The sequence below is a fragment of the Anopheles coluzzii genome, chromosome 3 (genome assembly GCF_943734685.1).
Source record: "Anopheles coluzzii chromosome 3, AcolN3, whole genome shotgun sequence".
Taxonomy (NCBI): Eukaryota; Metazoa; Arthropoda; class Insecta; order Diptera; family Culicidae; genus Anopheles; species Anopheles coluzzii.
The window spans coordinates 17555065-17569667 of record NC_064671.1 but is presented as its reverse complement, the minus strand read 5'-3'; the positions used below and the strand labels follow the sequence as shown (position 1 = coordinate 17569667).

At 42.0% G+C, this 14603-nt stretch overlaps 1 protein-coding gene across 2 annotated transcripts in view; it reads left to right on the top strand.

The window, feature by feature from the left end:
• Positions 1-14603, top strand: part of LOC120957587 (lachesin) — a 117835-nt gene that overhangs the window by 7621 nt on the left and 95611 nt on the right. For both annotated transcript variants that reach the window (XM_040379869.2, XM_049608557.1), the window contains exon 2: positions 5316-7157. In XM_040379869.2, coding sequence (XP_040235803.1) covers positions 7088-7157 — 70 coding nt within the window. In that variant the 5' untranslated portion in view covers positions 5316-7087. The remainder of the gene's footprint in view (positions 1-5315; positions 7158-14603) is intronic.

Genomic DNA, 14603 nt, shown 5'->3' with positions numbered 1-14603 from the left:
AATGTCTAACGATATATTTAGAAAAAATCTTCTATATTGCTTTCATGCATTATTAGTAGCAGATTAGAGAGCTAAGTTGAATAAAAAAAATGTGTAATGTCTAACAAGAAGATGTCTAAGTGTAACATAGCGCAAAACACCCATAAAACTTTAATCTGTACTACACGTTTCGTTTCTTTTCCCAAAGTTTCCAACAGCCCAATATGCAAGATAAACTTTTTACTGCGCAGGAATTTTCCTGCAACATGTTAAAGCTCTTGAGCGCAAATTTAGTCTCGAGTTTTAAAAATAGCTCCGTTCGGTCCGCTCCACAAAGAAGCCCTTTGCGTGACAATATTTTACCGAAATTTCTACCCAAACAGATACAAACACACACACGCTGGTAGAAAATGGGATCACTTTTCATGCAGCTTTTCAGTTCGTTCCAAACATGCAATTGAAACAGTCGGCAAACACACAGTGTATGTGTGTGTTTGCGAGTTTCGCACATGTTGTGTGGACACACCATTGGCGTCACTATTTGTGCAACCCGTTCCCGTTTTGCTTTCGGAATCGAAATGTGTCACAAAAGGTCACACCGGTTTGATGGTTTGTAACGTTGAGCCCCTTTTTTTCGTACGTTGGTTTGTTTGTTTCATCCTGAGCCCTGTGTGGCCCTGTGAGGCGGAAAGAGCAAGTTGGAAGTAAAATATACGTTTCATGGATGATTGCAGGAGCAATGGGACGGAGATTGTTTCAACTTCTGGGAGTCCGGACGTCTCCATGGCGCCCAAGAGGGTGAGGGTGTATCGGTTGAACCAAATCCTAGAACTTGTCGCAGGCTTCGCCTTTACAGCTTCTCAATCGAACCTTACGGTTTGGGGCGGATGGTTGACGGCGGAACCGTTCAGCTTAAATCCAAAAATATATTCTTCTGTTGTCGATTGTTTTGGCTGGCGGTTCGATGTTTCGGAGCCCCAAATCAACCCAAACGATCCAAAAAAAGCCTCTTACTGAAGCCCGAGCCGTGGTTTCGTGGTGGGCAAACGGGAACCGAGCCGCTTTACTTTTGTTTTCCATTCGGCATCGGCCCCCTATCAATTGGCTTGGGCAAGCGCAAGCGGGTAGAGGGTGGGTTGGGTTTTGCCAGGAGTGGACAGTTTCTCAATCTTGTTACAGAAGCAACCGTGCCGGAACGATTTTCCTGTGCCGAGCTGCTGTGCTCGAAAGAAAAGTTAGTCTCGGTTGACTTTGCCATTGCCTGGTGAGAAAAACGCTTTTCCCTGCGGTGGTGGGGCTCAGTCTGCCAGTCTCCTCTACGGAACACTTCCGAATGGGAAGTTTGGAAAATTGGCCAAATACTAGGAAATTGGAGCGAGCCAAGTGTGCCCCAGCTCGGGGATGCACCCACAACAAACAGTTCTTGGCTTAACTTTTTCGACATAGTTGGCGAAAACGGACGGACATGTCGTAAATTTTGCGTTTAAGGTATCTTAACGATTTGATTACGGAAAGTTTCCGATGCTGTGATGGCTGAGCCGGCGGTGGGGAAGGAAAGCTCTAGTCCGGGAGGGGCAGTTCTGGTGCGGTTGTGGAAGGAAATATCGAATTCGTAGATATTGTGATGATATTAAGGAGATATTGGGCTCACGGGCATAGGCGACGATGATTGGTACTGAGGGGTGTGTAGAGTCTGCGGGGAACTTCCGAACAAAAATGTGCAATCATTCGGGAGAAGGTAGAGTTTGTGCAAGTTCTTTGCATGTAAATGGATCGTAGGATTAAATTAATTGCTCGCCCGATAGTTGTCAATAAAAGCGCACAAAGTTTTCTTTATCTGTGAGGTTCGGCAGCAATAAATGATAAAATGCTGCAAAAACTTCCTCAACTATCTGTCAAAAGCTGCCTGTGGAATGAGTGAAAATATTCAAATTTATCATCTCGTTTTATTCCACATTGTATGCAACTCGGCCTTCTCCCTCGCTTCATTCAGAGGTGAGTTTTTTGGCCGGTGATTTGAAAAGATTCGTCACTGGAAAGAAAAGCATACCCGGAAGTTTGGGACATCTAATGAAAATGTTGTTGCCTCATTACCAACCCGGCCTGTCCCGGCCCGAGCTCGTTCCATTTCCCCAATGAGATGTTAAATACACATCGGTCGGCTGACGACCGTCTGCAAACCTTTTGATACGATGTTAATGAGACTTTGAAAAACCCGAAATCCGGAACGATTTTGCAGGTTGCTATCAATGCTGAACTGACTGACATCCTAATGAAAAAAAAAACACCCCTAGACGAGAGAGAGAGAGAGAGACGAAGAAAGCAGCTTTTAACATGAACTCCAGCAAAAAGCACCCGAACCGAACTCACGGCCCGGGAAAGCAACATTTGTTTCTTTGTTGTCGCAACCAAACAGAAGCCTCTCGGTCCGGCCGGAGTGTGGTGCGCAAGGGCAAAAGGCGCCCTGGTAGAGAGGGGAAGCGGGTACTCCTACCGGGGTCCGTTTGGGGTGAAGATAAAATAATTTTCGGTTTCACTTGATGACAAGTGAGAAAATGTTTTGGGCATGTTTCCCGTCGTCCGAGCGGCTAAGTGAAAGAAAGCCACCCACCCGACTGGAACAAGGGATCGGCAAGGGACGGTGAAACCGGACGGGCAAAAACTGGTTGGAGATGGTAAGAGTGTCCAGCTTTCGCCAGCTTTGGGTAAGGGTCGGAAAGGAGACGCAAAGCGCAAATAAGGGTTAAGTAAGGATGTTTTAGGGGTTGCCTTGTTTTGTGTACCTTTGGGGAGTAAATATTTGCTGCGGCCTGGTTTTGGTCTGGTATGCCGCACTGGTAGAGCTTCCGTGGATCGTTGTGTAATTAAAATGGTAGCGTGCCGGCAGTGAGGATGCTGGAGGGGATGCGGGGTGATTCCTCTTATTGGAAATGTATTGTTTTCGGAAGAGGCACCCAGGTAGAGACAATAAAGGGAATTCGTTTTTAAGCCTTTGTGACCCATCTGAATGGAAACGAAAATGGGAATGACTGTTGCAGAAACGGGCCAGATTTGTGGGGAGTGAGGATGCCGTGAAAGGAAACTATAATTGCACTAGCGTTGGAGTGATATTTTGATGATGTTTTGCTTTGAATGCTTGAAGAGATGTGGCTGCAGTAAAAATCGCTCAGAGAAATGTTTGTTTCGAAATAATTGTAGTGATTGTTTATGTTGGTTGACATAAGCTTTAAAGCCATACACATCCCATGAGTAGTCATTTTTAGGACTTGCTTGAAGATGATTGTATGCTTGCGGTTTAGTGTTCACGGAAAAGTTGTAATAATGGATAATTTGTGTATGTTATTACTTCAAAATGTAATACGTACCGGAGTAAATTAAGAAAATGGGTCAAATGGTTCCCTCTACTTGTACTATGCGCTCTGAATTGCTCTGCTTGCCAATGTGAATACACAATTATACTTTTGATGATTATCATAAATTTCTTCTTCTTCTTCTTCTTCTTCTTCTTCTTCTTTGGCACAACAACCGTTGTCGGTCAAGGCCTGCCTGTACCATTTGTGGGCTTGGCTTTCAGGGACTAATTGATTTCCCCCCATAGCAGGATAGTCAGTCCTACGTATGACGGCACGGTCCATTTGAGGTTTGAACCCATGACGGGCATGTTATTAAGTCGTACAAGTTGACGACTGTACTACGGAGACCGACTCGATCATAAAATAAGAAGTTTAATAATTAAAGTGATGAAAAAAATGAAAAAAGAACAGTTAGTCAATTGATAAATATATTCGATATTCAATCATTTTCTTTATACAAGCTTTTAAATCATATAAGGGAATGGTTCAATCACTTGGTTCAATCAGGAGAATGTTGCAAATCATTAGGGGAATGTTGCAAGCATGCTGTGGAAGTTTGCAACCATATAGGGGAGTGTAGCAATTGACAGACTGTGTGTGCCGCTGTAAATACCCTAAAATATGTTCATTAATTTAACAAATTCATCGTGTTTAATTATGGCTCCATAGCAGGATTTAGTTACTCAAGTGTACGCTGAATGCCACACAAAAAAAACTCCAAAAGATGTTTATAAACAATATCATCGGGACAAAGTTGAAGCTTTTTACTCTGGCACCCACGGTCTGATTACAGCTCCACATTATGCTTGCAAAATTCCCCTTGTCGATTGCAACACTCCCCTATATGATTGCAAACTTCCACAGCAGGCTTGCAACATTCCCCTATCGAATTTCAACATTCCCCTAGGTTATTGAACTATTCCCTTAAATGATTCGAAACCCTGCAATGATTAGCATTTTTATTGTAATTGCCGACCTCCGACCTTTAAAAAAGCTCTTGTTGGATCATTATAAATTCCATAAAGTCCATAGTCCATTTATAGTGGTCATTTAGGCAGAAAGGAGTTAATCGAAGAATTGGCAGACTGAAAATTGCTTTCAAAATATACTTGAATTATATTTTTAAGAGTTTTTATATTGATTCTACTATCTTGTTCGATCGTTTAAGCAAACCATTTTATAGAACAAGCTTGTGCATCGCGTTTGATGGTATTGGTTTTTGTCTCTATTGCATAAACATTGAATTCGATGCTTGAGGTTTATTTTAAACGTAGCTAAACGAGGTGTGCTTTTTTAATAATATAACAAACATTCAATCATTGCTCTGGTATGTTTCATATATTTTAAAAAATATATAAAAATAATATGTGTATTTTTGTAGTGGTCTCGCTTTAAATTGGTACATTTCCCAAACTATTGAGATTTAAATCAGAAATAAATATTACAAAAGCTCGTAAAACAGAATTTTACAAAAATCAATATCACTTTAAAGATTCTATTTTTCTTCTCTTTCCGTTTCAGATTCTTCTCGTGTAAACAGCTCACAGCCATAAACAAACCCACAACAATCTACGTGGTGTTACAAAAAAACAGCAGTGTTACAACGCGATAAAATGCTAATACTTCACTGGCCCGATGAAAGCGCTGCGCTGTAAACAGATAGTCCCGGGTGTAACAAAGGAGCCCGCTTACGGGCAAACCGAGAGATAAATCGTACTACACGGGAAGGGGGAGGGGGGAAATCGCTTCACTGTTGAAACATTGTACAGCATCGGTGTGTCTGCACAGCACTGGATAGTGCAGCTAGAGAGCTGCACGGTGAACGGACACATCTGATAGAATAATAATTTTCCTCCCTGCAGCAGGCTTAGCGAGATTCGCCAGGCTCGGCCGACAATGGCTGGAGTGCGGCAGGAACGGGACTAGTAGGAAGCTTATATGAATTAACACAAAATCTTCTTTTTTGTATGGTTTGCTTTATAGGTTAAGAGAAGGGAAAATGAGAAAGTGAAAAGAAGAGAGTGAGAGAGAGAGAAAAAACAAATACTACTATCATAATAATATTCATGGCAGATTGTGAGTGTGGTACTAAATAACAGGGCGAAAAAAGTTCGAGTGAAAGTGAAAGAAGAAATAATTCGGAGAAAAAATCTGTCAGCCCGCACAGACAAGCAAGTGGAAAGCGTTTTTCGCGTTTTATTCCCTTCCCATCGCTTCGAATGCAACTAGAACGTTTGAATAAAAACGATCATCGTTAAGAAGAGAGAAAAAACGGCTCAAAACATACGAAAAAGTTCCTCCCCAAACTCAATGTGCCGTACGACACACCAAGACCGGAGAGCGGGGAACCCACGAAGTGTTGCCCCAAAAAAAGGGGGAAGTTAAAATCTAGTCACAGTGAAAACAATGGCCGTGCCAGTGCACGAGCAGTACAGCAGCGGGAACCATCGCGGGCCATCCGCCAGTGGCACGTGGGTTGGCAATGGGCGGCAGCGAATGTCCAACGGCACCCCCGGCGTAGAGCTGTTGCTAGGCGCAGTGAAAACCATCATCTGAAAATTCGTCGGTCGCCAAACAAAACGCAAAACACGGCAAACGCGGCCAGCTCCCACCTGCGCTCATACCCCATCCACCCGATCGTCCTAAGCAACAGCGCGGGGAATAGGCAAAAAAAGAAACGCAAAACAAAAAACGACCACAAAAAGAAAAGTCGTCACTGTTTGTTAGTGTTTTTAGTGATTATTTCCCATCCGATTGCCGACCGCCGTCTCGCTGTGGCGATCGCCGGAAGAAGAAGTACACACGCTACACGCTCCTGCATCTTCCGCCGAGAACGCTCGAGAAGATAGGGTTAAACCCTTCGAGCGTTGCCTGGCTAGGCTTAAAAGTTGGCTACCCCATGTTTGCCCGTACCCGCCATTAAAGTGCAACGGTGTTTGTGATTGTGTAGCTCTGGTGTGATTGTGTGTGAGTGTTTCTGTGTGTGATTGTGTCCAGAAGAAGCAACAAAAAAAGGCGTTTAAGCGTGATTCTTTTTTTTGGGGTTTTGCACCAAGTGCAGAAGTGTTTCTATCGTGTCAGTGTACCGCAGTGTGTGCGTGTGTTTGTGTGGTGCTTCAGATTTTTCCCCAATTTCAGTTCGGTGGAATTACCGCGCGGTTGCATTGGTTTTTTTTCTACTTCCCACGAGCTTTTCCGTTTGGTTGTTATTGGTGCAAAAGTTGTGTTTTTTCCAAGCCACCTCCTTCTCTACAGTGCTTCCTTTAGTTTAGGCAGTATCCGCAATCCCACTTCCGGTCAGCACGGTTGTCGTCGTCGTCAGCCATCGTCTCCCCAGTGAGGACCGGTAGAATTATTCGTAGTGGAGAAACGTCCAGTTTGTTTTTTGTTGCTCTCATCTGGGATAGAGATTCTGCTGATGCTTCCCAGTACCCATCTGTGACTCCATTTCCATTTTCCCGTATTTCGACCCGATTATTTGCATTCCGCACTCCTTCCTATCCTCATGCACCCTCACGAAAGGTCAGTCCGCGTTCCACGGTGAATGAATTTTGCGCGGCGTGTGACATTTTTTGGCGTACACGACGATCACCACACGGAATTTGAGTCACAGTTTACGAGTATCATCATCATCATCATCATCTGCGCCCTTTAGCTGGCTGGCTGGGTGGTGGTAGGAGGAGAACAAAAAAAGTTTCGGGAAAAACTATCTTCTGTACAGACACACCAAAGCAGGCGGAAGGCAAAAAAGCATCATGGAGATTATTAAAATAACAGTTTTGCTGCTGTGGAGCGTCGCATCAAGCATGCTGGGATTAGCGAAAGGTGAGTGTTTGAGCAAGCTTTCCCATATTGTTTTCCACCAAAGTGTTTGTGGGGGGAGGAGCGTGGGTTTTTATGTATTCCGCTGTCAGCTGAATCGACGACTTCTTGGCATTATAGCGGATGGAACTATTGTCGAGGGTTGCTATTTTTTTATTCCTCCTCTTCTCATCACACACACAGTTTTGCAACCGTACGATTTAGTAGTCGAATTGTGAACATTTTTTTCCGCCGTTCCCCCCCCCCCCCCCACCCACGCTTTGGAGATCATTTTCCGAGATTTTGCTGAGCCACTCTACTGTTTTTGCTTGCGTCTGTGGAGTGCAGGTCAGCTTATGTTGTTTGACAAAATGTGAAGGCGAAAAGTGTACTTTTTACCTTCCTCAGATTCCTTGCAGCCGGTAGGAAAGGAAAAAGCTGATGTTTTAATTGCTCCCGTATTTCGGGAGGCAAATGGTAGTTTTGAGAGTGAGCACTTTTGTGGTTGGAAAAGTTGTTTCAATGGATGTTTTTAGCTGCTTCTAGTTGTGGGGTTGATTTAAATCCGGCAATGATTATTGTCTTTGGAAAAAAAGGATTTTTTAACAATTGGTTCGCTTTGCGAACGGTAAAAGAACTGACAGCGACTTGAGTATGTTGTGGGTTTTATATTTAAATTCAAAAATAATACTGTCCGTAAACGATGAAATACAGCTCTCGAAATGTACTCTAATGCTAAAGAACTATTGAAACAGGAGATTGATCTTTTTTGATAGGAGCAACAGTAATTTCAACAGTAATTTAAGAGCTTTGGGTGTACAATTTACCACTTTTAGTAGCTTTTCTACTTCTTCAGCTCCTTGTCCGGTATGATTTGTTCTTAGTTTGTTTAAGTAATACACTACATTTGTTCTTGTGTTTTACTTACACACAAGTAAAATAGGGAAACAGCTTTATTTTTCTGCATAAAGTGTTGTATTTCATGTTTTTAAGGATTGTATCATACTAATGTTTAAAAAAAATGAAATTTGATCATAGAAATGAGAAAATCAACATATCTCCTGGCACAGTTTTATGATTTTTTTTAATCTAAGAATTCAGTTTAAGTTTAAAGGTACAAAAAGCAATTTTGTTTAATTTATATTTTAGGCTTTATTATTTTAATCTGATGGAAGCCGGTCTCGTGGTACAGTCGTCAACTTGTATGACTTAGCAACATGTCTGTCATGGATTCAAGCCACAAATAGACCGTGCCGCCATACGTAGGACTGACTATCCTGCTATGGAGGGTAATGCAAAAGTCACTGAAAGCCAACCCCTCAAATGGTACAGGCAGGCCTTGACCGACAACGGTTGTTGAGCCAAAAGAATAATAATAATAATAATAATAATAATAATAATAATAATAATAAAAACAATATAAGCATAACAACTATTTTTAAGGTTGTGCAATTGTATCGAGATACAGATGTTATTCAATTAACTTTTCTTTATTATGCGAAATTGGTGAACTATTATATTTTTGCGACATACCTACTTTTCTCGCCGAAAGCACAGACACAGCACAGACAGATAACTATCAACACTCCTCCAATGCGTTTAGCCCGACTCGAAAACAAACATATTTTCCATAATTTAGTTAAAACAAATAGTTCTTTTGCGAGCCCGTTACGATACAGTCAGTTAGCTTACAATTTCCCAAAAACCCTTGTAATCGATAAACTTTTGCGCAAATCGATCATCTTGCCTTAATGTGCACAATTTTACGCTCAATTACGTGCGATTGCCGTTCGTTTCAGAAGTTTTGTGCAAACTATGGTCGCCGGCAGAACTGTAAACGTGTAGTAGGGTTGTTGAGCAGCGCATGGGGAAAAAGCAGTACAGCAAAACGCGGCAAAACACTCTCTTCTCTGTCACGTCTATACAGGGACGGGAGGATTTTCGAGACACATTTTTCCTTCCACTGGTTTTTTGTGTGTGAGAGAAAGAGGGTGTACCATGCTGGAAGGAAATCGAAAAATCCCGGCCCCGGCACCATCGACTTCGACGACAGGGAAAACTAATAATATTTCCAATTTATCTTCTCCGCAATGTGGAACACATTTGACGGGGTGGGAGCCGTCATTTTTTTTTGCTGGCTGCCTCTACCACTGTAGTGATTGTAGTGACTGTATCATTTGCCTTATTTATATGCTTTACCTTCACCGGGGAAGGCGAATCCGTATAGGATCGGAAATCTCACACCGGGCTGGAAAACTTTGCGTTTCAACTGGTGGATGGAAAAGCATTGATCGTGAGAAGAATCGATACGCTTTTGAGCGGATAACGGTATCTTGCTGGATGCTATGAATGTTTCAGCTGCGGTGCATAACACAAAAATCCACGGCAAGCTGTGCAGAAGTATAGCGGTTTTTGGTGCGGCATGAGCCGTGGATAGTTACAGATTCATATGAAAGTGTTATTATTATTAGCTTTATTATTATTGCCGTATAACCTAGACGGTTTGGCATTCGAAACAGATGTTGCTTCAAAAAATTGTTTTCAGACCGAAATCATGCGGATCATGCTGGTAAATCTGTCTATTGCACACCGCAGAAAAGGCGCATCCATGGCATAGAGAGAATCGTCTTGATCGAGTGTGTGTGTGCTTTCGGTGTTCTGGAATGCATTCTATTCTGCACCAAAAATCCGTCTCGGGATTGCAAAAGGTGGTTAAAAAAGGAAAATCCGCTCCTTTCAGCAGTGTGCAATGCTTTCGGTACGAAAACCCGCCTGGCCGATTCGCATGCCTTCGTGTTCGTTTTCGTTGCAACAGATTTCCCCTTTTGCCCATCGGCAAGTCGCTGCAAACGCGTCGAGTGCAGTGGTTTCGTTTGCTTTTCTGGTATTTTTTAAATCCTTTGCAGCACATCTACATTTGCTCAAACTACACTACTCTGGTAGGTTTATTGGTGCATTGGTTGTAGTGGTGACGCGCAAAAAAGGACAACGCAGAATCGCATGAATAGCGTTCAAGCAGCGGCAAACCGTTTCTCGTTTGCGCCTGGGAAAGGGGCCGAAAAGCACATCTATTTTCTTGATTTTGAACATTTCTACCCGAAGGCGTTGAGCCGTTGGAAATGATGCCTTTCTTCACTGTGCAGCCGCTGCAGGAGTTGGATGGAACGATGTACATAGCGAGAAATAGGAGGAAAAAAACAACAACATACTAGCATGGCCACAATTTGTCGGCTGTGGTCGACATTATCAAAACATGACAGTTATGTAGTGATTTCGCTGCAAATTCCGCTCAGCAGAACGTTCATTCGGCGAGAAAATGCATGCGCTTTTTTTGTGTTCTTCGTTTTCTGCCAAAACGGACTGTTAGTGAGAGTTTGTTGTGTAGCGTTGCAGAGTGGTTAGGATGTTATTTTGGACCCAGATTTCGATCGAAACGTAGTACTCGTGAATCGCGGGAACCTTGTGGAGTATGTGTGGCTTTCTTTTTGTCCGTTCATGTGACTATGAATATTGATTTCCCAGACCTTATTTAAACCTAAAGAATCTAATAGCTCTATCGACCAAAATGACTTAGCATAAGTCAGTTGTAAGTTGCAAACCATTGAATGAAAGCGAGTTTTCGAGATTATATATAAATATATCACTCTTTGCACAAAGTTATCTAGTATCAACGGAAGCAACCCCAGTTATCAAAGAATGCATGTTTGAATCTAGCTCTAGTTTTACAGTTTCACGTCTGTTTTTTTATTGGATAACATTAAATATAAAGTGAAATTATAAAAGCTTTTCATAGACAATCGAAAAATGTGTTATCTTAACAATAATTGAACAACTATGAGCAGGAATATCAAACTAAGCATTAGTTGTGAAATAGCCACTGCCTACATATTTATCTTATAATACTCTTAACCTTTCTCTCGTAACCAATTAAATAAACAAAATTTCATACGGACAACTGCCAACTATTGCACTCCACCCAATTATTGCATACTACGTTTCTACGTTATGTTTCACACTATTGTTTCTTTGTAAAAAAATATTAAAACTAGCATTTTCCTTAAATATTGAGTATATTTGCCGCATTTTTTACTAGTTTTTTTGAAGATCACTTTTTGGATTTTAAGCTTAAATGAAAATATCTCAACGGATTTCAATAAAAACGACTTGATTTATTAGCTAAATTGCTATGAATTGTGCGCTAAGTGCCTCACAAATTAAGGTATAATTCGCCCTGTGGTTGAAGTCAAATAAATACAGTTAATTCTTACGATTACGGTTCGGGATTTTTATTTGTAAAACTCTTAATTTAATCCACATTTTATTAATGAAAAGTACTTTGATCTTATTTGTTGCACAGCGCAAAGCGTTTTTTTATTCCGTTGGCGTGCGGCAGAAGGTTTAAATGTTCTACCTATTTTGCAGTATTCCAGCTTGAATCAAGGACAAACGTGTAATGTTACAGCATTGCTCATTGTCCTAAACACTATTCCATTGAAAACATATCCAATTTAGGGAAAAAATTGAGTGTATTGGAGAGTATGCAATAATTGGATATGCATTGAATAATTGGGTGCATTGAAATGTTCGTAGAAAACTGTGATTTATTAAAACATTCTTACTTTTAGTAGCCTTTTCATTGAGCAACCAATCATTTTCATAACATTGAGTGCATTAGACTGTACGACACTATAAATAAAGGTTATGGCATTTTGCATACAAAGTGTACGATAAACGTAAACCTCGAATTGTAAGACATGTTCCACTCTTGGTACACATTCAATATTTAAAACAGCATGTCTGTGGCATGGCGAGGAGTTCATCCGACACCATACCTGCCGTGTCATGTGCAGGGAAATTAACACCGAAAACACAGAAACGCGTGCGGATGCTTGCAAGAACCTTTTCAATTATTCCGCATCAATATGGTGCGCTTCGCACTAACTCACACGTTAAAATGATAAAAGTATAAAATTTTCTTCCTAGTTTCCGTTCCTACCGATTGGCACATCATTCCATTGGCACGTTCGCACGAATGCCACTGGAGTAGTGACTGGGTGAGAGTGGAAGAGGCAGGGTAATGACGCCATTACTATGACGCGCAAACCGTGTGCGCAAGGCGTTGAAAATCACGGCGTTGATCCGTAAGCGTGCAGAGAGCGGTGTTAATTTGTGGCACGTTTGTGCGCCTCGCCTCGGCACAACAGACACACACACACACACATCCCGATTGGTACGCATGGCACGCGCTCGGCACAAGTACCGAGAGTGCCGGAAACATACCCCTCATAGACCGGTACAAATATCGCATTCCCGAGGAACAGGGCGAAGCGAAGCATTCCGAAGCATTCGGTTGAACACGGGTTTTTGTGCGCGGCCGAAATGGTTCCCCGTGCTTTCAGGGAGGACATTCATATATTTCGGGAGTGGTTGATAACATGAAGGGGGGTTGGAGGAATGAAGCCCCCATCCCCAACCGGTGCCGTTTCGGCGCAGAAGAACAGCGGCACGGCTGGATGGAACAATTCTTTGAAATTACTTCATTTCCCGGTATGCAGCAGCGCGCTCATAAAATACCATTAATATGTAATGAAGTGAATCATTCATAATTTACCTCTATCTCATGCCTTCTCGTGAAAACTTCTCCCGACTGCACCTGCAGCTTCGCACTCGCGCCTCTCGTCGCGCCGCTACCGGCCACGACCCGGGAGGTGCGATCTTTGTGGGGTCGTTTCTGTGGCAAACAAAAAAAAAAAAACACTGACAAAGGTAAGGGAAGGGGACAGATTCGCACCTTGCACGCATCTGCTCAACGAGACGCTCGCGCCCGAGGTTAAAGACGCGTACGGTTGAGCTGGTAGAAACGAATCGCACCAAAAGTTACGCGATGGTACCGAAAATTGTACTCGACTACAAAGAGTACGGTAAATCGCAATGAATGGGAAAACGGTTTTTGTTTTACCAAAAAACAAACAGACTCAAATATTAACTTCCTTCTGCTGGAAAGCGTTACAGCCTTTTGCTTTGCTCCTTTCCATTCCTTCGTATTTTACGCCCCGAGACATCACTTTTTACTACCTTTGAGCACTTGAGCGAAACTGGGTGAAAAATCGAACCATATTCAGGGAAGGTGTTTTTGTTTTCGGCACACCTTGGAGTCCTTACACACACATAAACTCACACAAACACATATTCATCGGGCCTCTTATTGAGAAAAGAAAGTTCGGAAATGATGTGCTTTGCGGGCCTTTCGCGTAAAACACCATCCCATACAGACACAGTGCGATAAAAGGCAGCATCCATTTCAGTCCTCAACACCTTTCTTCACCTTCATCGTGTGCCGTAAGCGACTTTTATGGCTCGATTTCCATCATAGCTTCAAGCATTGGCGGCGCTACAGAATGATTCCGTGAAGTGAGAATTTCACCCGCGTCGATAACACTTAAATGGGACCGTTTATTTCATGCCCGGTAGTGAAAGTGGGTCAGAGGGAACTTTGTCGTCCTCAGTGCACTTTGCTGGGTATTATTCATTTACTTTTTTTGTCGACGCTTTTGCTAAACAGTAAGCCGATAGCAATAGCCGGAAGAAACATTTTGTTTAGTGTTGATATTAAAACGCCATTTCGATATCACTTTACTTAATGAACTGGGGATCAGTGGGCAACTGATGCAACTGTTGATCGGCTGCATGCGTTGTAGATCTAGTCGTACGGCTGGATGACGCGTGCGAAGTTGGAACCGTTGGAAAGCGATTGGAAGACCTGTTGTTATCAGAAATGCATTTTATTAACGTGTAGCATTGCATGTAAACTGAGTAATTAAAGTAAAAAGAACTATAAGTGTAATCGTTATTTGAAAGCTGAATATAACATATTGTGTTTGATATTTTAACGAGGTCATGTTGTACGTTCATCATACGTTCATGCATTCATAGTCATACGCATGGAATTCCGTTCCATTAGTTGAGTGGGTGCAAGGATTCAACAATGTTGAATGAATGATTCGTTCGTAGAAGTTGTGAATGGTTCAGAAATAGCTATGTTAAGTGGTGGTGGTTGAGTAATAATATTATAATTTTTTTTTGTTATTTGTTAAAGTTATTTTTGTATTCTGCTTTCTTCTCCAAGATCTGCCGCATTGTGAAGATCTGGTCAGTAGGGCCCTTCACGATTCTAGTCAGCTTTTTGTATGGAGTTTGACAGTTGAAGGCTGAAATCATATAAACACTCCATACAAAACCACACATAAAACTAGCCTGCAATTTTCAGTCTAGATTATTCTAACCTCAAAGCTAGAATTAGATTCGAGTTCCTGCTCGACAAATGGCAAAACAAGGTGGTGTTTACATTTATCCCAAGATGCATTCAAGAGAACTGGTGATGGAATCCTGAATCAAATTGTATGTAGTCCAAGTGGTAGCATGTTTTTATAACCAAATTTGAATATCACTTTTTGACAGGATGGGTGAAAA